Below are 22,178 nucleotides of genomic sequence, written 5' to 3' on the forward strand. Positions count from 1 at the left end.
GTAACCAACTGTTGGTCTGCTGTTAATGAATAAATAAAATGATAATTTTGATTTCCCTTTTAGCAGAAGAGAGACTTCGATTAATGCCGTTAATTAGGTTGAACCAGGTCAAATAACAAGGAGAAAATATCCTCTTTATTAAGAGCTCATGGAACTGAAACTTCCCTATGAAGCAATGGTAACTGATGTAAGCTTTGGATACATGCTTTCCAAGCCATCAATATTTTCCCAGAATGTTTCACTGAAGGAAAGAAAATAGAAAATAAAAAATAGAAAAGACCAAAGAAGAGTTGTTGTACAGTGTCCAACAGATCAGAAGTCAGAACTACCTTCTTTCATCTCTTCTTTTGTTTTGGCATTTATGAAGGTAGATGTCCATTCATACTTTGCTGCAAAGGATCAGCACCAAAAGCAAATCAGAGTTAGTGCTCCATGATTCTTGGACCCCTGTATGTAGCTCCCATCACAACAAAATCATCAGCCTTCTCTGTTTCCTCCAGCCAAGCATGTCCCTCGACTTCGGCCGGCAACAATATATCTCCTGTCGTAAAAGAATTCAGAAGTGTCATGTAGTAGTTTATAGCAGCTTATATATCTCACGTGTATCTTGGATATGTCTATCTAAATTCATGAGGATTCTTTCTTATAATCTGCTAAAGAGGAAAGAGAAGTCAAATGACTAACTAGCTAAGTGCAAAAAGAGCAGCTTAAGAATACTCTGGGACACCAAATATATCTAGTATCTAGTGGTCCAGGAAAAGTGGAATAGTTCATTTGATGAATGAGGCAGTTAAGAGTTGCTTGTAGGCAAACAGAAAGTATTCCAATATACTCAATCTTAGTTACATGCACTAACTACTCATTAAGGCAAATGACCGGAGAAAGCGGTGCAAGAGAACAGCCTGAAAAGCCAATCACTTTGAAAATAAAAATTCTTGTGGCTTTGTGGGCCTTGAAGTGACAAATTCAGAAGCAAGAATTTGATGATTCCATAAGTGGAAAGATTTTCTTTACGTATGAAGATAGTGGGTCCACACCTTATGGCCGTAAAAGAAGAAAAAGAACCTAGTCCATACTCACTGCCCAAGTATCACGCTGTTATGTTCTATACTTTCTTGATTCATAACAGATTATGAAACAATCAGCACACTCCCTACTGCTACCTTAACAAGATTTTTCAAAAGATATCCTTAGGTTAGAAAGAGGTGGTCCACGTGGATCTGCAAATGGTATGCCAAAACCAAATCTAGTAACACACCACTAATTCAAAGGTCATGTAGATAATAAAATGAAAAGTATGACGTATGACGGTGACAGTACCTCAATTGCACAATGGCACATGTACCCTGATGTGGACTAAATAAAGAAGCGTAAATTCAGAAGGAAAAAAATGTGATAAGAACTGAAATTTGGGAAGAAAAAAGAATTACAACCTGCACCAGGAAAGAGTTCATTGTAGTATGTGCAGTGCCTTCCTTCATAGTCAGAATAAGGAGGACCTATGACATCCAGAACTGCACAAGGTGTAACTGCAGTGAAGCAGTGGATGTTGCCTCCTTCTTCTGGATATAGTATGGAAGTTCTGCAAGGTGCTGTAAAGATGGCATCAGTCTTTATCCTTGCCAACCGGGCTCCTGGCATTTGGACTGCCTCCTCCAAAGGAGACAAAAAAAAAGAAAGCATAGGTGTCAAATTTATGGAAAACCAAAGCTTAAGAAAGCAGTCTACTAAAAGCTATTGTTTCCTTTAAAAGATAAGAAAAAGGAAGAATGGATGTCAAATTACAGGAAAGAAATGAACAATAAACCAGGCTTAAAAAGGCAAACAGGAAAATGAAAATGCAAGATTAACACTAAACAGGGAAAAGTACATAGGTTAGTGTTCCTTTGTAAAAAGTAGAAAGATCACGGCAGAACTCACAGTTTGGATGGTTTCCATTGGCCTCTCGAGGGACATCAACCCAGTCATATGACTTGATGTGCATGGAGCCAAAAAGAATCTTGCTAAACACAGTCATGCCCGGATGATTATGAAGCGGAATGACACCAGATGAGGGCAGACAAAAGATACCAATCTGTAAAGCGTTACAAGTATAGAGAGGTATAATCAAATCCAAGTGGCAATTTGTACTTAGATTTGGTAATGTTTTAAGAAAATATTGAGGTACCGAGAACTTGTCGCACTCATAGATGTGCAAGTATCTTATTGGAGGAGCTCCACGTGAGTCAATGTTCCGAAAATATGGCATGTTTTCAGTTAGACCTACATCTGCTGCAGTCATATTGTCTGCACAAGTCCATTTATTGAGAAATCATTAGAACAGCAGAAGCTTTCTCATGTATTAGATACAACAACGAAAGATATGTTTCTAAAATTTCAGTGTTGATGAACCCACTTAGCACCAACTATTTTTTTTTTATTATGTGGTTGTCTGGTATAGACCTACATGGAAAATTTCTATACCTGAAAATTCATGTTAAATTTTCGAAATCAAGAAACCTCTGAATCATTTAAAAACACCATATAAGTAGATATAACATGAATGATAAGTCCTCTGAATCATTTAAGGCTTAATGCCGAGTCCACCAACTCACTGATCTTCAGAGATATTGACCATTCAACTAAAGAACTCTACAGCAAATATTGAGTACCTTAGAAGCTGTATCAAATGGTTCTCACCCAAAAGTTTTAGGGTTACATTTTAAACACAATATATAAACCGGCGAAACCAACTAGCTTATTTACAATATTACAACAACAAAAAAAAAGGATCATGACATTGATCATGCTGCCGAAAGTAAATGATACTTGAGTCAGAGTAAATTCTACAAATGCTAAGGCAGGAAAGAAATGACTAAGGATTGATGGAAATCAAAACTATGGATGATAAACTCAAAAGCATCTTTCAAAACTCTCAAATAGTACTACTACAGGGAAAGGAACATCTATGTAAGTCATATTTTATCCTTGCTCCCACTAAAGTTTGTTCTCATAGACATGCTAGGAAGCATGCACACTAAAATAACCCAAGCATTCTACCATGCACCATTTTAGCACAAGACATCAGTTAAAGACATGACTTATAATTTCAAAGATGCCTGGGCAGAGAAGAATGCAATTCTTAAAAAGTTCAAACTCCGCCAACAATGACAAGAACCATTGGCATTATTAAACTATACCTCTGTACTCCCTCCCTAATCAAGTTCAACTCTTTAAATGTACTATCAGAACAAAAATTCAATCAACAATTCTAAAATGCCTTCTCCAGCAATATTTAAGTCGGAGCAAATGAAATTAAAATCCACTCAACCAATGATAGATTAAGCAGAGAGCAACTCAATGGTTATGATCTCAGAGCGGTAACGAACACGATTCAGAAGACAACCCAACACAACAAATCAAGAATAAAGACTACCCAGAATGGCGCGGAGCCTATGGATATCCACCGGCGACGGAATGAACCCAGCTCGGGCATCCGCAAAGGCCTCTCGACACGTCTCGAAGAGCCTCTGAACAACCCCCGCCATCGAATCCGACCGCTTCTGCCGCCTTTGCTTCTTCTTCTTCGAGAACGCCTTGCTCCTGCTCGACGGTATGCCTCCACCGGAGACCACCCGACCCCTGCTCTCGACCCTCATCAAGGAGCCACCTTTGGCGCAGCGCAGAAACGTATCGAGAACGCCCCCCCACAAATACCCCCAGAGAGCACTTAACTACGGGAAACTAGAGACCCCAGAGAGAGCCCACTTCTTATCACGAAAAGAATGGAGCAAAACCCAGAACAAGGAAGTGGATCTAATTCGAGGAGAAAGATGGGTTCCTTAGTTTTAATACTTATATATGTATGGCTTCATAATAGAGAGAGTTTAGCCAAAATATCTGCGCGTCTTTGAGCAGTTCCCACTATATAGAGAAGACGGTTGTAGGGAAGTGGACGTGGGAACTGGGACGAAGGAGAGGTAGAGAGGTATGGAAAGGTGGGTGAATACCGCTTTGTCTGAGATGGGAAACCAGGGGCCGTTGCAACGAAGACTACCCGGTTTCCTGTGGGCTACTACAAACAGCCTTTGATCTTATTTTCTCTTTACGTATTTTTACGAAATTGCCATTTTAAAACTCGCTAAATATCACACTTACCACCAAAATTATTGTGCCGTTTAACTATTCAGGATTAGAACAGAATCTATATTCAAAACAAACAAACAATATATATATATATATATATATATATATATAAATTATTTAAAACTATTTCAAAGATATATGATATTATAATCAATACCATCCGATATTTTAATTTTAGTTATTTATATGAGTTTATTAATTTTAATAATACTAATTTTTGGTGGTATGGTCTCGGAGAAAGTGATTTATAAATATTTTATAGCCCTGTGGGTCACATCCTACGTCTTTCTCGAGTAGCAGATTTATGTCTGGTTCAAGATATGTTCTTTGGAGGGTGTCATTTACTCCGAAATTTTCTGCAGAATTATGTCTTTAACTTACCCTGGACCGTATGAACTCTTCTTGATCCCTAGCAGTCTTTGCTCACTGTGGTTAGTGCGAGTAGAGTCTCAAGTCTCAACAACACTTGTTGGATGAATGCAATAGGACTAAGAGCTCTTTTTGAGTAATAAATTACTTCTTATGTGAAAAGAGAAGAGCAGAAAGAGACTAACATTATTTATTTTAGTATAAAAATTAATAGTTGCAGCTAGATTATATGAGATTTTTAGGATGTAAAAGTGACATTCTAATTATGATCCGGGGGTTAAAAGAAAAAAGAAGGAAAAATATTGAGTTCTCTCATAGTCCAAATGTTATGTCTAGAGGCGATTATCGGATTGGTTGGATTAGGTTCAGGCCGGGCATTTCGAACCAATCATGCTTAAATATTTGTTAACGGTCTGACCCATCAGTTACTTAGGCCGGACTAGAATACTCTAGTCTATTAATGTCTATTAGCCTATTAAATATTAGGTTTGTGTTAAGTATAATAGGTCTAACATAATGAGTTAAATATAAAAAATATTATATCTTATTGGGTTAAGTTTAATGAACTTTATGAGACATACTTTTATATGCTGATATATAATTTATAAAAATATTTAATGTGGAAAAAAATTATAGAAATATACATGTAATATAGGTTGAGCCATAGATGAGAGAAGTGGGTCGGATTTTTGGGCCGGGCTGTAAAGACTTAGCCCATGCCGCCCACGATCCTTTCAGGCTCGGGCCGGGTTTGAACGGGTTGGGCCTGATGATCATCCTACGTGGCTATCTTGCGAAGTGGACCAAGTTTGTGTTGAGCCGAACCTGAACGACCGTCACCGAGAGCTTGGTTCGTTTCTAGTTCTTCTAACGCCACGGACCTCAGTTGCTCTTCTTCTTCGTCTCTCTAGAGGTGTTCGTGGGAGGGGAGGGAGGCGATATTTTGGAGAGGGAGGAGGAATCCGACAAAGAAGCATATGGAGAAGAGGAGCAAAGAGCCATCGTCGTCGAAGGGAAAGAGAGGTGTACTAGAGATCGAAGGGTACCCAATAGAGGGGTTATCGATCGGAGGGCAAGAGACGTGTGTGATATTCCCGACACTCAAGATGGCCTTCGACATTGGGAGGTGCCCCCAGAGATCCATCGCCCAGGATTTCCTCTTCATCTCTCACGGCCACCTCGATCACATCGTAACCTCTTTTTTTTGACTCCTAAATCAAAACACAGCGTTCGCATATTATGTTGTAGGAGACCTAAATTTTTGAACAAATATCGATATCTTAATAGTCATCTATCTAGCTGATTTGTGGTGTTAAGCTTATCTTGGTATTCAAAGTTGCAAACTTTTGGTAATGCTGCCCACTATATTTCGAATGGAATGAGGTAGAGGAACGAGAAAAGGATGATTTTATAGATTACAAGTGCTTGATTTAGCAGAGAAGCGCGAAATAGTGAGTGTAGAATTCTGACAAATTAGAGATGAAAAAGGAGCTTCTTTTTCCCTCTTAGTTTGTGCTAAATTAGTATTAAATTTTTTTGGCCCATATTGGTAAAGACTGTCTTAAGGAAGATAAAAGCATGTGCAAGTCATGGAGTAGAAGATTGAAAGATGGATCCTTACGAAACTAAGAGCTTATTAGAAATCCAGAACTGCAAGCGGACTAAGTAACATGCAGTTAATGTTATCTACTTGGTTCTTATTAGATATTGGGCTAGAAGTAATCAAGTAAGGCATTAACCTGTAAGATTGCTTGATCTATTGTTTCTCTGGTTCTAATTTTACTTTCTTATGTTATCATTGTCACCACAGTCATCAAGATCTTCTGTCATTTGTCTTGTCCAAGCTTTTGCCCTACATAATAGTAGCAGTGTGGAATTTCGATGAGGGTTTTATGGAAAAACTTACTTGGTAATCACTCTGGATTGATGGTTTGCTCTTTTGTTTGTTTCCAATACAGGGAGGTCTTCCCATGTATGTTGCCACACGTGGGTTGTATAGCATGAAACCACCAACTATATTTGTTCCAGCATCTTTGAAAGAAAACGTGGAAAAACTATTTGACATACACAGGGCAATGGACCAATCTTTGTTGAACCATAATCTAATAGTGTTGAATGTAGGTAAGTCATAATACACTAACATTTTTTTATTATATTTTTTAATCAATTACTGCATGTAAAGCTCTAACAAGCATACTCTTTCCAGGTGAAGAATTTCAGATAAGGAAGGATCTTAAAGTAAAAGCCTTCAAAACTTACCATGTGATACCAAGTCAGGTGAGGATGGGTATGGTCTCTCACTCATCTAATTGTAGTAACTAGTAAGATGCATTTACTGGGAAGGGGGATATTCTCGGGTAAACTTATTTATATCAGTTGTTGCAGGGTTATATAATATACACAGTTAAGCAGAAACTAAAGCAGGAATATGTTGGCCTTTCTGGAAACGAGATCAAGACCTTAAGGTTATCAGGTGTGGAGGTCTGTCTTAGTAGAATATGATATTGAGCTAAAACTAACTGATACTATTCTGATAATTGGACTAAAAAGTATGCTTCTATTGTCTCTCAAGACTATCTTCTTTTTTTCTTTTTTTTTCTTTTTTGATTTAAAAGATAAATCTTTTATTAAGTTAATATGTCTCACCTGCAGATCACTAACACGGTGACGAGTCCTGAAATTGCTTTCACGGGAGATACCACATCCGATTTTATAACTGATCCTGATAACACTGACATACTAAAAGCACGGATTCTTGTCATGGAGGTACCGATTCTACCAATCATCCATAATATATTTCTCCCACCTTCCCTCCCGACCCCACCCCACCAAAAATGCATATTCACAAATGTGTCTGCATCAAAACTCAAACAAACATATTCTTCTAGTTGATGAACATTAGTTATTCCAATATGCTCTATACTTGTTGCCCCTTGTACTTTTATATGACTATTTATTTGGATATCTCCTGATGTTTTCTTATGAAGGAGTCATTGTATATGATACGAGTCCAATACCTACATAGTTTTTAATGTACTTGTCAGAATGTATTTATTGTCAAGATGATATGTTAGATGTTCTGCTGTTTGCATTATCAGCAACATGATTTTTTGCCCATTTGGCATTAATATCTGATTGTTAACTTTCATTAAGCTGACTTGAAAACTGAAGATCCTTGGAAGTAGCAATGATCATGTTCTTGTAGATTATGCTATTGCGTTAATATTGTAGACTTGCATAATGAATTACAGACGTCTATACTTTGTATGTTATTTAGCCGGGTAATCTCGTTTTATCTTATAAATGCTCAATCCAGTCATTTTCATGTACAATTGGCACTTCTCTTAGGTACTTGAGGTTTAATTATGCACAATACATAACAAGTCCCTGTGCATTAGACAGATAGTTGTTCAACTCGTCGTATGTTAATTTAATGTGCTACTAGGAGTTGGTAGCACTTTTGATAATAATTGTGATTTGTGAGATTTTATTTTAATGTCGGATGTTAGAATTTGAGATGCTTGGTATGAATTTCAGAGCACTTTTGTTGATGATGCAATGCCAATTGAGCATGCAAGAGATTTTGGCCACACTCATTTGTTTGAGGTTACTCTGAACTCTTCTGTACTTAATAAGTAATAGTTTGGGATATATATAAGATAGGTGGACATTAATTCCTTTTTCTTTTTCTTCTTACTTGCAATATTGGGCAGATAGAAAATTATTCTGAGATGTTCCAAAACAAAGCCATTCTTCTAATTCATTTTTCTGCTCGTTATCGGCCTGAGGTAAGTTAATCGTCTTATTCATGACTAACTTCTTTCCGTTGATTATTTATGTTCTCATGTAAGCTGCTCTTTCAACAAAAATCAATCTTATGTTTTCTCCTTACATGATAGAACTTTCATATAGACTTCATTGTTGTTGATTGAGAAGGAAAAGAGAACAAAAGGTGGAAAACCAAAAGATCATCTTGGTTGGCCAGACATAAACTTTGTAGAACTTGTTTTAGTAATAAATAGTCATGTGAAATAGTTCAATTGTACAGTTGCCTTCATTGCCTAATCTTGAAGACATTTACCAGATGATAATACAAGTTACCCTTTGAAAGGGAATAGTTCCATGACTTCCCTTTCTTCACTTATTCTTGCAATTTTCTTAGTCCGTCAGTGTTCTTTGACTGGCCTTTTTGAAAACATTGTCTAGCCATTGCTTTTATAAGACCCAAACTCTGTCCATTTCCCCTGCAGTTGATGCATCAGCATACCATTTACATTGGCCTGGGCTCACTTAATTATGAACAACCCCTTTATTGTTAGACCCGAGTATGTTGCTATTTGAAAAGAAAACTTTCTATTTCCATGTTCGTTTTCATTCTTTTAAATCTTCATGTCTTCTTTATTGAGGTTAACAACATGCCTTTCTAGTTGGTACATTTTTTGGTTCACATGGAATCTCTAATATGATAATTGCAATTTTCCTTTTCTGCCACCTAGATATCCAGTCAGAAGCATGTCTGAACTATCTTCTGGACGTCTAATTCTTCATGCTCATCTATTTACTTATTGCTTCAGGAAATTGAGGCAGCGTTGGCTAAATTACCTCCATCTATAGCAAATAGAGTTTTCGCGTTGACAGAAGGTTTTTGAACATCCATGTCAAATACTTGTGTATCAGACTATCAGTTCTTAGATGCTTTGCCATTCATTCTTCTGGTATATCGAAATATTTATCTTCTTTCTAGCACTCAATAGCTTAAATTTGTTTCATGACATTGGACATCAATCCAATCTAAATTGTCATCAGTTTTTACTGACAATTAGCTTTGCAAAACCGGTTTGACTTTTAGTGTCAACTATCTGCGCAAAACTCTTTTTATTTTTATCAACAGTCTGGAACTAAAAAAATTCAATCTCTTCCTTTTTATCGATTTTTTTTTCAACTTCAATAAGCCAACATGCAACAGATCCTGTTTGAAGTCGAAATAAAGATAACTTATTCCAAGCTGCTTTTTTTTTTTCTCTCTCTTTTTCTTCCGGTAGAAATGGCTGAGCATCAGAGTAAGTCAGGCACGTCCAAGAGAAATCTTGAGAGCAAAATTTAATGGCCTATTGTCATTAAAAAAGAAACTGCAAAAAGTAGGTCACTTGTTCAGTATAATCAGTGGAGAATTACAGAATAGGAGATGCAGAGGTGAAAGTAACTAGTACTTGAGCAACATAAAGGAACTGGCAGTTACCGTCCTTCGCTGATTTACTACTTACAAGTCTCACAAAGAAAAGCACTATACATTACAGTAAAATAAACATCTTGTCTACTGAAGACCTTAAAAGGGAAAACGGAAAAAGGATTGGGTACATTTCCTTTCTTTGTAAAAAAAATTGATCCTCTTAAAAGCCCTCTTTGGCCTTCGCTTGTCGGACTATAATCCAACATGAATAGCATAATCCAGAAAAATTAAAATGAGAGCCAATAACTTACTGGAGGTAATAGCACCACTCCGAGCTATGATTCAGAGCACCTTGTTCTGATGCCGAGTTAGCTAACTACCTGATCAGCCAGGTGAAATTGCATCAAAAGAGGCTTGTTCTGAAAGCAGATAAAACAACAGAAGCTGTGCTAGTCATCCTCATTATAGTTGAGCCCCCCAATACGCTGCCGCCTCCTGTCAAAAACAGCCTTGAACGATTCTCGTTCAGCACGTAGTTGCTCACTGAACCGCTTCTTTGATTCGGTGTTGCTCCTCCCTTTAGACGTGGTATCATCTTCAATTAAAGGATTGGATTCCTACAAGTGAACATTTATCTTATGCTAATACAAGGATTCCATTGCGAAAGCACCCATAGACAGAAGAGAGACTATGGAACAATATGTTAATATATATGTACTCATATAACATACAATTATAGGACTACACTACAAACTTTATGCTAAATTTCTGAAAAAAGATTTTATTAACTTTGTCGCCATTGGATACACATCGCATATGAAAAAAATAGTCTTACAGTAGAAAAGGAGTTGGAAATGTCTTCCGGATTAGTGTTTTACCCTCCTAAGATGAAACCAATGGTTAAAAAGTGATCCAGATATGTTGCCATGTATTCCTAGCTGTCGTTAGATGACTCATAATCTATACATTTCTACTGACAATTCCAATAAAATCAAGGAAGGTCTGGCTTTTGTTCTCATGATATCTTCATAAGTTTACAGGAGAATTATTATAACGTGGGATGACCTATTCAACCTAGCACCCAACTTTCATAGCTAGCCATAAGACTGTCAGTCTATCAGAATATGTTGGTCAGTTGACTATCTTGGGACCTCCGTGATCCTTTGGGCAAAGACTCAAAATTGGTCAAGCCTGGATAAGGTCAAAGAGTAAGAACAAAACTTGATTATCCTGGGCTGAACTTAACCGATTCCTTAGTCCCATCCAGGTCCAAACAGATGAGTCCCTTCTTTTATAAGCATAGCTGCAACCTGAACTGAGTTCAGCTTTCAATTTGAGAACCATGTAGAACCCAATGCATCTTGACATTACACATGACTAGGGTCTAAACGAGGCTAGGTACTGGTTCCCGACCAACATGCACCCTGTTTTACAGTATTGCTTCCTGACTATCTTATACATCATCAGATACCTTTCAACAAAAACAGTGTGCTGATTATCTAAAATATTATGTACATATCCCTATCCTATCAGCAATACTGCAAGCCTCATGACCAGAAAAATCACAATTCAAGATGGTTCTTTGGATCCCTACATGCACCTGGTTCCTGAGAGCAGCCCCATATTTTAAAACTTGAAGAATATATAATTTATCTCCAAAGGAATAACATGGGATAAATATACATCAGGCATGTATTTCATATATCAAAATCGAGCAAGTATATTGAAAGAATGGTGGAAGGAAATCGCAGGATAGAACACTGACCAAATTGTAACCAGATCCTGGACCAATGATCAATGATGAGGTGGTTCGCTTTTTAGCAGCACCTATGGAAAATCCACGTCTCTCATCCTGGAAAGAACACAAAATTGGAAAAACATAAGCATGTAATGAACAATTTTGGTAGAACATGCCAAAAGAAATACATGAGTAGTTAGAGAGAGGGGGTGGTGGCAAGATGCAGGGTCCCATGAACGATTGCCAATGAGGGTCTGGAGAGGGCACGATTAATGCAACTTAATATAATTGATTAATCAAGGAAGAAAAATAAATTTATGCCTAACATATGACCACGAATATCGACTCATCATAAGATGCACTATGCTAATTAAAGATGAGAAATAATCACACTAAAAAAGCAACACAAAGTACAAGAAATACATAAGGGCATTAGAATAAGACGAGTGATCCAAGCTAGTTAAAGATAATCTACCAAATGATTCCACCCGAAAATTCACCCTTGGCAGGAGATCTTTCTAGTTTTAACAACCATGAGAAACTAGACTCACTGTTACTAACGAAAGTGCAACCAAATCTTCAAAATGGCACTATCTTCTAGTATTTAATAGTTCCTTCATGCTGAAAGAAACAGCAGGTGCAGAATTAAGCATGTACATTATCTAGTAGTGTAAAAGCAAAACCAGCTCATCATAAACTTTTAAGACAACTTAGGCGAAGCAAAACACCAGGAGCACAACTATTTGCAGCGGAATCACATAGTATAGTATAGTATACCTTATCACCCCAATGAACAGACTTTCTACTTTTGCCATACGCTTGGACCAATCCAAAAAGAGCACCTGAATTCCTCTCTTTACCATAAGAGTCTTCGGCATCCTCATCTAAATCCTTTGACCATTTACTCTTTCCCAATTCTTTGACAGCAGTCACCTCTTCCTCCTCTTCAGAGTCCCATCTATCTCCAGCTTTTGATAAACCTAAACATATTATGACTCGAGCATTAAAATTTACTAGCAATATAGTGTTAATCAATGATAGCAATTAAATTCATGAAAATTGCAAGGGCCCTTTTCAAGGAAGATGATACAAATTAGTACCTAGTCTTCTTATCATTCTCCCATCTTTAGTACCTAGCTTATGCTACAAATTATCATAACCTGTACATTGGATTCACTGATTGACACCTTAGCTTCTTCTTTACCTACTTTATTGCAAATTCTCAATCTTCCTACATCTATATATATATATATATATATATATCTGCTTAATACAAGTAGATCAGTCTGATGCCCTATAACTTATACCAGTTAACTGATATAATCTTGAATAAATTGACCAACAGCCATACAACATTCATACAACAAATGTGAGAAAGAAAAATTACATACAATTTTTAAACATGAACTAGAAATAGACAAAATCAACAATCGCTTTTTGCTACATGACAATTATCAAACACAATATACTTACCACTATTAGCTTCCAAATCTGATGATTTTGGTTTCTCCTGCTCAACATCTTCCTTATCGAGCAAATTATGTGTACTTCCTGCACAGTCAGCATCATCTGTATCCATGTCCACCTGTTTTGACAAGAGATCACAGTTGGCACAATATCTTTCTTTCATTGAGTCTACAAAAGGATTATGCAAATAAATATGAGCAATAAAGAAATAACACAACCGGGGTCATCAAAGATTAATACCCATGTACTGTCAGGGGACATAGAGCTGGGGCTTAAATCCCCTGATGTAAGCCATGTCACCTACAAGTCATACAGACAATGATCTTGGACTTAAAACCTTGTGAACAATAAGGAGCTTTAATCCCGTGGTTAGAGCTTAGAGCTCCTAATTGTAGGCTGCAGGACACAAATGGCCACAGATCAGAGGCTTTAAGCCCCTGGGGCTTGGACCTTCATGCTCCTAACCTGTTCAATGTGGTCATAAGGCTCTTTAAAGGTTTAAGCCCTGATGTAATGGCAGGCTTTAAGCCTGTGGCTGCTTCAAATCAGACTATGTGAAATCTAAAACTTGCCAGGAAGGTAGACCTTCATTGAAAATCAAAGGTATTCTTCCTATTAAATAGATCTGCTTAAAGTCAGGTACTCAGGTTTCAGGCAACATGTAGAGACATGGATACGGTTTGCAACTTGAGTGCAGATTGCACACCATCAAGTTACCAAATTAGCATAAGTTAAATTCATACATAGGCAAATATTTTCTACTTAAATCAATACCAAATATATGCATGAACAGAAAAGATTCTAAGAAGAAGAAAACCCTCCATTGATATTATGCATGGTATTGTGGATACTGAAACAACATTGCAGTAGATAATCGGATTTCTTCAGCATGACCACTTAAAACTCAAGTTCATGAAGAAATAGAGAACTAAAGCTCAATACACTCACCATTACATAATGAAATGATAAATGTACTAAAAGATGAATGAAGAGAACATGCCATCTTACTGAATTGTCTAGCAAGGTGATAAATTTAATATAGCACCAAAAGAATAAAGTTTCATAAAATAGAACCCTCATCTCATGATGACATTAATACAAAAGAACAAGGTGTCTAATCTTAAAGGAAACACATTGTAAAGGCAACAGTAATTACAAATCAAGATTTCTGTCCAGAACCAGACTAAAGCAATTTGCAAGAATTACTACACGTAACTTCAATCCATATAAAATTTTGGTAGGAGAAAAGATCAAATCTTGTGACCATTTGACTTAGAAGCTTATTGTTTTGTGCCTCATATACAAGGACTTTAAGCAGGCAGCATTCAGATGTAGCCGAAAGGACACAGATTTTGTACCTCTTGTATAGAATGCTCATTCAGGTCATCCCCTTTGAACAATGACTGCAAGGTAATCAACAATAACATAGTAAAACTGATGATCTTAAAAAAAGAATTCTACTCTGTGTTAAAAGTGTAAATGCCATCACATAATCAATCTTGTAGATATACTTGAGCCATTATAAAAGACCTGAATGTCTAGTCGTAAATATAATGATGGGGCCTCTTCCCATTTGTCTGCCATCTTCTGAATGTCATCTAGGGTGAATCTATGCACATTCCTAGCAGCACAACCCTGTCCATTCCACGCGTATATCAAAAACATAGTATATTAAGAAGAGAGAAGTATGTGTCTTGAATACTTGTATATAACCACACTACAAATAAGAATTGGAACATAATTTTATGAGGAATGGAAACTGATATAACAAAACATTCAATGGAATAATACAAGTTTCATATGCAAGTGATATGTCACATACTAAGAGAAACTAGTATGATAGATGAAAGGTCTAGTCAACAAGGTTATGTACTAGATACAGATTTAGCATGGGAGATTCTTTATCAAATTAAAATTATGAAAAATAAATGATAAAGCAGCTGATGCCAAAGAGAACATGTTGTCAAACTATTTAAGTCCAGCTGACAAAAATTCTTTTCAAGATAAGCTTTACCCAGTGTAAAATCTTCCACCAAAAATACCCTCATTTATACTCAACTCCTTGTTACGTGTTTTCTGAGTTATTCAGTTCCTATATGCATACCTAAACATTCTTAAAGGATATCTCAAGTAAGACAAGTATATCCTTTTAGGAATTAATAAACAGTTGAAACTGTAAAATGAACTTTCCAAAACTCAAAGGCGAGAAATCCCTCACATGTATAAAGATAAATAAACAAGTCCTCCCAAAAGGATATTATCATGAGAAAAATACCAAGCATAAAAACTCACAGTTGGATCCTTGTATGGAGCTTCCAGCAAGTACACCTCATAGCCCGATCTCTGCTTGAGAAGAAAGATGAAAAAGTGTAAAGCACCAGAATAGGTGGAAATAGGTTTCTCAAAAAAAAAAAAAATGAACATTGTTAAAATTTAATGCAAATTAACACAAACAAATACTTTCAAGAGATCTAAAGCATAAATCAGAAGGACATAAACTGGATGATATAAAGAGAGCAAACACACAAAGTGACAGGAGTATCTTACAATGTGTTCTTTGTGAATCCAAACAATCAGTCCTCATCTAGACATCTCCACATATACCAACTAGAATTGAAATAAGAGATTTTTTTTCACTTTAAACCATAATTTCAATGATGATGATTTAGCACCACATTTGCTCAATTGAAAAGGGCAACTTGATACATATGCAAAGAACTCGTGTAGTTGATCATTTTTTTCTACCATTTACTTCAATTGTATGAATATTGAATTTGGAAGAATCCAAATCGAGCCAATTCAATTGAAAAAATGCAAGCATCCTTTCATCCTTCAGATTTCTTTTTTTTTTTTTCCTATTTGTATATGTGTGTGATAACAATAAAAGAACATATCAGTAATCTTTTTTGTGCCAATAGAGCATGTTACAACTTACAATTACTTCAAAATAAATTATATTCCAAGAAGCAGGTCCAAACAACTAAAACAAATACACCAATACTTCAAACTTTTTAGAGCATTTTTCCTCCATCTTCATATTAACAGAAAGAAATATCTGAGCATGTCACAATTGACCATGCAGACAACTGATTGAGTATAGCAATCAAGAGCTAAAGGAAAAGGAATTAATAAGAAAGTTAAAATAACAGAAAATAGACAATGGAACTCCACAAAGAATATCTATATCATATTTCACAAGTATCGTTAAGCAAGAAACTAGAGATTTTACTTAAAGAAAAGAGATTTTTATATCTTAACCACAACTTGCAGGAGCCTGATGAAGCCACTTACTAATCATCGCTCTCACACTGCAATATAAGTTAAAATAGTTCTTCGGATAAACAAAACCAAGAAATCTAAGACACTATCCAAGTACCCAAGACAGACTTTTCAAAGTTCCAGTGAAATTAAATAAGTTCTCAAAGTTAAAGCATGCTTGAGAATTCCAATCAACCACTGGAATTGAAACAAAAATAAGAAAGAATATACTCATAATGGTCACAGAAATAAAGAACAAGGGGTATACCTTCGCAATTGCCCAAAATTGAGCAAAATCAGCTACCCGCAGATTGCGGTCATCCACTAAATCGGGGCAAACATACCAGCAATAAGTGAGTCAGTTGCCAAATAATGCTGCATCAGTCGTTAGCGAAAATGAAGGGAGCTTATGGCGCATAGCCACTTCATCTCTATTTCATCTAAAAGGACACTAAAATCGATGGTCTTCAAATATACAAATGCCTAGGATGTGGGGCAAACCTCCCAATTAACATTCTTAGCTACTATCATAATCTATAATCTATTTAGTGCGAGCGTTGATTCAGCTTGCAGAAGAAATATTTGCACAATTGAATGTGGGGAAATTCACTGCCAAAAACTACTGCATGCTTATTTATGTTGACAGCATTCAATCATTTGTCCAAATGGAATTTCCTATAACAGCCCTGAGTAAAGACAAGCATTACAGGTAAAAGTTTAAACTTTACATGAATGTAATGCACCAAATTTATAAACCAAAGATGCAAAGAGTAAATTTCACGAGAACAGCCAAGATATCAAACATGAACAAGGGAAAGAGCGAAGGAAAGTTTGGAAATAGTTAATTCCTCAAAACTCCTTAAATGAAAATAAGTAGCATTTAGAATGACAATCATACCAATAACAAAGGTGAAAATTCCTTCATCAAGGGTCTTCTTAAATGCCCTCAGCATGCTTGACCGATATGCCTGCCGAAAGACAGACATCAGAAGTTTTAATAGATTTCAATATAAGTTACTGAATATGGCATTGCTTGCCGACGAGAAAATGGTAAAAATGTCTAACTCAAGAAGTCAAGCACACCAAGCTTGAAGACAAATAATGTATCTAATCAGAAGTTGTAATAATAGAAGTACTGAAAAAAAAAAAGAATAACTTTTCTTATTTTTCATGCCAATAAGTGAATACACGATGTATAATGGAGAAATTATACTACTTCTAAGTATGGAGTCTTATCCATACAGGATATAAAAGAACCCAAATTCAAGTGTGTTCCATGTATCGATGCAACATATCATGTAATCACATTGTAAACAGTAAAATACTTTGCAAGTGTCTATTATAACACGTTAGTGACATAACAGTTTGTTTCACAGTTTTAGATTTCACGAGAGTTAAATTAAAAGGTTGATTAAAGTTTAAGGCCCCATTAAGTTTTATAGAAAAGAATACATGGAAACGTAGCAGATTGTTTGTCAGATAAGATAGATATCAGTCCTTTAATTTGTGGTTTGGGAGGAGATTCATTGCTGTGAATGTCACTAATACTATTAATCTTATGGAATGAATCTCATATCTATCCTTACTAATTAAGGACACAGTGTGCAATTTTAATGGAACCAGTTATCTCTTAATACTTTCAGATACTATCATTTTCTCCGAGAAGCTTCAATTATACTTATCACAACATGATTAGCATGCTAAGGCACCCATAAAGATTAAAAAAAAAGGTAACAAGAAAAAAGAGACAAAAAGTTAGCTCCAATCAACTGAAAGTCTGAATGGCATCTACTACAAAAAAACAAAGAAATAGAAATAATGAAGAGAAATGGATGGAAATGAACAGAATCACCTCCTCCATTTCAGACTCGTAACAGTACTCAATCACTTTCTTGGTCAACTGCTTCTTGCCTTTGAATGAACTAGAAGATTTAGACCCTTCATTGTCTTCAACATCCTAATAACACACGTAAAGTTTAACCATTCTTAGTCCTTACATGTCTAGATTCAAACAAAAAATAAACAAACAAACAAATAAATAAAGTGTGCACTTTAGGCATTTATTCTGAAACAAATGCAGCCAAACCAATAAAAATTTACTCACTTTTTCCACTTCAATCATGAAATAATCATCCATCGCATGGATTCTAGGAGCACTTCCACCATTTTCAACTTCAAGATCACGCAATGCCTTCGCTAAATAACTCTTTCCACTACCTAGAAATGGAGGAAACTTTTATGTGCACATCAGATTTAGTGATTGATAAAAATAATAAAAAAAAATTCAGAATAAGTATTTCATCTACTAATTAGCAAGATGCAAGAGATATCACAACACAATAGTCATCATATCCATTGTCATGTTTCTAACCAAGTTTTTGTTGCCCTTTTTTGCTTGGTTGCATTCTACTTTAATTGAGTAACTTCTATTTACTATGAGCAAACATTGTTGAACTGTTCTTAAACATCTATTGTGCCACTCCCAACTCTCATGAAATTATTCACTTTCTTTATTCATTCTTCTCTAGGGGAGCCACTAGTTCTTCTCAACTTTCCTATCCTAGTTGAATTAATTTTCTTAGTCAAAATATAAAGCACTGCTACTTATATCAATCAGAAATACTTGCGTCCTGCAAACTTTGCCTACAAGTTGTATTACAATGTCCTATACTAGGATAAACTTTAACAACTCATTATAACCAAGAGTCTCAAAAGTTATTCGTGCAGAAAATGAGACAACCTGGAAGTCCCCGAAGGATGATGACAATGTGATCGGGGCGAGAAGCACGATGTGGCTGCTTAAACAAGTGACAAGCACTAACAACTGTAGCTTTATCACTAAGACCATGCGTGCTTGGATAAGCTTTCCCTCCTATATGCCGCTCCAAAGGGGCTTGATAGACGAATGGTAATCCCTACACAAGCAAAACTCTCATATATTACCATAATCTTTATTTACGTAACATTGAATTTAACATATATCTAGGGATAATATCAAATTAAGATGCGATACGAAAATAAAGATATTGAAGATAAAGAAACAAGGTGGAATACCATTTATCAGCATATTAAAACGACCATATCATGAAACATGTTAATTTAAGTCTGCATGCATCATAGTAAACTACAAATTGGTACGGAGGAACATATGTAAAACGTTAACATCAGTACAAAGATAGTCTTTCTATATTCTATGTCGCCAATTTTAGCTGCCAAAACTTGCTCAACACAAAATCTTGACACTATAGCCCGAGTTCATCTGTATTATCTAGAGATGATTATGTATTTTCTTCACATCAATTACATTTTGAAGTTGCAGTAGAATGTCAGATCTCAAACAATTGAATCTTGTCAAGCCTTCAGACTGACCAAAAACAAGACCAGCAAAGGCAGGTGATAACACAAATTAAATATATAAGAAAGAGATATGCGGATAAAGGGAGATACTAAACAATATCGTTACTGTAGAATACCATGATTTGGGCTGCAAGGAGATAGAAATATTTTACATGCCTATATGGTGCTAACAGGCTGACATTATAGTTTATAGCATCAAATATACAGCAAAGAATGAAGGAAACAAAATTAATCACAAATTAGAATTTAGTGCAGCTAAACGAAAGCAGATTAGTTTGACAAGAGAGCATGAAAATTTAAAAGAAAATGTAGGGACAGCACCTCAGTAGTAAACTCTGATGCAGGTGGCACATTGTAACGATTTGCTTGTGATGGAGGACGAATTTCAGGCAAAGTACGAGAATTTGGTGGCACAGTTTTGGTGGCTGAAGCACTAGCTAAGACAGGAAATAATGTGGAATTCACCATTGTTGCTGAGGAAGATGCCTCCGGATACACTGCTGGAATAGGTGGTGGCATGGAAGGATATGACCGTGGAGTATTCCCTTGAACACGCCCTTCTGTAGCAATATGGTCCACATAACTTCTCCCAGGCAAGTGTGGGAAGCTTCGCTGTTCACTGCCAACCTTGGCACTATATTGTTCTGTTGCTGGGTAGGATTGTGATTCAAATGGCTTCATAGTGCCCTCATGAGTCAGATGTTTGACTTCAAAACTTGTCGGCGTCACCTTTGAATGCTGGCTGTATAACTCAGACTTGTTGTCTGCATGGTTCCGCACCATATAAGCTGGATGCGAGCTTCGTTCTTCATCCTTTACTAAATATTGTGCCATCCGATCTCTATCTGTCTCAGCATAGGGAGTTTGTTCTGGCAATACACATGGAGAGTTCTCAGTTGGAGGAAACCTTTGATGATCATTCCCATGATACATTCGATGAGGGCCTTGTGAAGCGTTATCAGGGTTAGGATATGTCGCATGCGGTCGACATTCATACATAGACGTTTCATCTGAGGCACGAAATGGGTACTTTTGTGAAATTAATCCAGAATAACCAGGCTCATAACTCTGGGTTATCTGGGAAGGAGCATTCGGCTGGTTGTTCTGCGAAACTGGGTTATCAGCAGTCAGTCGAGCATTGGCACCATTTCTTCCAAGATCACTTATTTCATATGACACGCCACCAATTTTTCTAACTTCATGGTTGAATGCCCTATCTCTCTCAAAATCTTTCGATTCTTGAGAAGGAAACCTGCTAATACTATGAGGATTTCGATCTCCTACAAAATTCCCATAGTGCTGATACATGTTTCCTTGCGTATGTTGATTCTGATAGCCAAAAGTAGGTTCAAGAGGCAATGTTGGATCGTTCCCACCAACATAACCAACTCCCAGATCTCCATTAGGAAATCTATCCATCCGGTAGTCCGCATTCAACTGCGCCATCCCTTCCGCCGTACTCTGTTGCCCGTGATCTCGGATCAAACTCAATCTGCGCTCGTCTTCCGACAAGAACCTATCGTAAGAAGGCCGTGCTGGTGGAAAATTACCCAAAGCTGTCTCATCGATCCGCATCCTCTTGTTAAAGTTTTCCCTTTCCAGGAACTCTTCCTGATGAAATCTATGCGGCGGAGGGAAACCAGGACGGATCCCGCTCCAAGGATCCGGACCTCGAAACGGCGGCGGCGGAACTTGCCGGTGGTACAACGGCAACGCCGGCCGCGGATCGTACTGGAACGGTGGCGCGAACTCGCCGGCGAAGCGGCTGCGGTCGAAGGCGGGAGGCGGAGTGCAGAAGGGGAAGTGCTTGGTGTAGCAGATGGGGCAGACGTCGCCGTGCATCGAGCGGAATCGCCACGAGTCGTCCATCGCGAGGCAGAGGATGGGAATCTATCTCTGATTTTGCGAGGATCAAGGGTCTCGTGAGCTGGGATTGGGAGAATCTTGGGGAGGTTTCGGCTTCGAGGTAGAAGAGGATTCAAGAAGCAACACGAAGGTGCAAAACTGTAAAAGAGAAGTACTATTTAAGCACGCCGCGTTGCCCTGCAACATACCGATGGTATTTCCCGACTTACCCTCCCACATTGAGAAGTCGTGTTTTAATATCCACTCGATATCGTAATCGGCGGCGACACATAGCATGGTTTAAGTATCGCCGCAGACTTCATTCTACTTCACGAAGATTTAAACCAAGTAGACTACTACCTTCTACAAATGGGTATAATTAACGAAACTCTATTTGATTCCAAGTAGAATTCTCGTTCACAGCCTACAGATCACCAAAGATAAGCCAACCTTGGAGCTCGTAGATCTCCATGGCTTTCGTGAAAGGAGTAATCAAATGGTAGTACGTCGACGGGGTCACTCTATTTCCCTTATCATCCCTACAAGTTTCAGATCATGAATTATCGTATGTAATATATTTTAACTCAATGGGAATCTAGAGATGCTTACACTGCAAACGACGTAATAAGACCAGCATTGCTTACAAGATAAAGATTATTCTGCCGTCACTGGAGAATCCACAAAAATTGGAAATTATGTACAAAAGCTACAAAAATATAATGCTGAGATCGTCCCAGTAGTTATTTAGCTGCTTCGTTCTTTGTTCTCGCCATCGTCGGATCTTGTTCGAGCGGCTGGCGATCTCTCTAATTCGAGAGAAAGCGGTGGATCTGAGACTGAAGGACACGT

At 37.1% G+C, this 22,178-nt stretch overlaps 3 protein-coding genes across 4 annotated transcripts; 1 reads left to right on the forward strand and 2 right to left on the reverse strand.

The window, feature by feature from the left end:
* Nucleotides 1–115: 115 nt before the first annotated feature.
* LOC140764923 (plant cysteine oxidase 2-like) lies at nt 116–3,942 on the reverse strand. The gene is made up of 5 exons (XM_073103789.1): nt 3,416–3,942; nt 2,168–2,286; nt 1,921–2,074; nt 1,434–1,646; nt 116–541 (listed from the first exon to the last, which is right to left on the reverse strand). Exons 1-5 carry the CDS (start codon nt 3,636–3,638, stop codon nt 423–425), a joined length of 828 nt encoding a protein of 275 aa, XP_072959890.1. The 5' UTR covers nt 3,639–3,942; the 3' UTR covers nt 116–422.
* A 1,432-nt stretch (nt 3,943–5,374) lies between these two features.
* Nucleotides 5,375–9,325, forward strand: LOC140766227 (nuclear ribonuclease Z). Of its 2 annotated transcripts, none has more exons than XM_073105702.1 (8): nt 5,375–5,684; nt 6,453–6,615; nt 6,701–6,771; nt 6,871–6,975; nt 7,147–7,260; nt 8,032–8,100; nt 8,208–8,282; nt 9,069–9,325. In XM_073105702.1, exons 1-8 carry the CDS (start codon nt 5,472–5,474, stop codon nt 9,141–9,143), a joined length of 885 nt encoding a protein of 294 aa, XP_072961803.1. In that variant the 5' UTR covers nt 5,375–5,471; the 3' UTR covers nt 9,144–9,325. The 2 variants fall into 2 exon arrangements, with proteins under 2 accessions (XP_072961803.1, XP_072961804.1); XM_073105703.1 differs by having other exon boundaries at nt 5,378–5,684; nt 6,880–6,975.
* A 256-nt stretch (nt 9,326–9,581) lies between these two features.
* Nucleotides 9,582–21,490, reverse strand: LOC140766156 (uncharacterized). The gene is made up of 13 exons (XM_073105610.1): nt 19,806–21,490; nt 18,868–19,042; nt 18,232–18,344; nt 17,980–18,084; nt 17,026–17,095; nt 16,396–16,451; nt 15,162–15,212; nt 14,400–14,504; nt 14,228–14,272; nt 12,876–12,987; nt 12,180–12,382; nt 11,430–11,516; nt 9,582–10,281 (listed from the first exon to the last, which is right to left on the reverse strand). Exons 1-13 carry the CDS (start codon nt 21,351–21,353, stop codon nt 10,114–10,116), a joined length of 2,838 nt encoding a protein of 945 aa, XP_072961711.1. The 5' UTR covers nt 21,354–21,490; the 3' UTR covers nt 9,582–10,113.
* Between the last annotated feature and the right edge of the window lie 688 nt (nt 21,491–22,178).

The sequence above is a fragment of the Typha angustifolia genome, chromosome 8, assembly GCF_048772165.1.
Source record: "Typha angustifolia cultivar Huaian chromosome 8, ASM4877216v1, whole genome shotgun sequence".
Lineage (NCBI taxonomy): Eukaryota > Viridiplantae > Streptophyta > Magnoliopsida > Poales > Typhaceae > Typha > Typha angustifolia.

Coding starts and splice junctions, on each gene's coding strand:
- LOC140766227 (XM_073105702.1), top strand. CDS start 5,472: ATGGAGAAGAGGAGCAAAGAGCCATCGTCGTCGAAGGGAAAGAGAGGT. Junction 8,101..8,207: donor GCCACACTCATTTGTTTGAG/GTTACTCTGAAC, acceptor AATATTGGGCAG/ATAGAAAATTATTCTGAGAT. Junction 8,283..9,068: donor CTGCTCGTTATCGGCCTGAG/GTAAGTTAATCG, acceptor TTATTGCTTCAG/GAAATTGAGGCAGCGTTGGC.
- LOC140766156 (XM_073105610.1), bottom strand. CDS start 21,353: ATGGACGACTCGTGGCGATTCCGCTCGATGCACGGCGACGTCTGCCCC. Junction 16,452..17,025: donor AATTTTCACCTTTGTTATTG/GTATGATTGTCA, acceptor GCCCCGATTTAG/TGGATGACCGCAATCTGCGG. Junction 11,517..12,179: donor CTGTTCATTGGGGTGATAAG/GTATACTATACT, acceptor TGTTCTTTCCAG/GATGAGAGACGTGGATTTTC.
- LOC140764923 (XM_073103789.1), bottom strand. CDS start 3,638: ATGAGGGTCGAGAGCAGGGGTCGGGTGGTCTCCGGTGGAGGCATACCG. Junction 2,287..3,415: donor TAGGCTCCGCGCCATTCTGG/GTAGTCTTTATT, acceptor GGACTTGTGCAG/ACAATATGACTGCAGCAGAT. Junction 1,647..1,920: donor CAATGGAAACCATCCAAACT/GTGAGTTCTGCC, acceptor TGGAGGAGGCAG/TCCAAATGCCAGGAGCCCGG.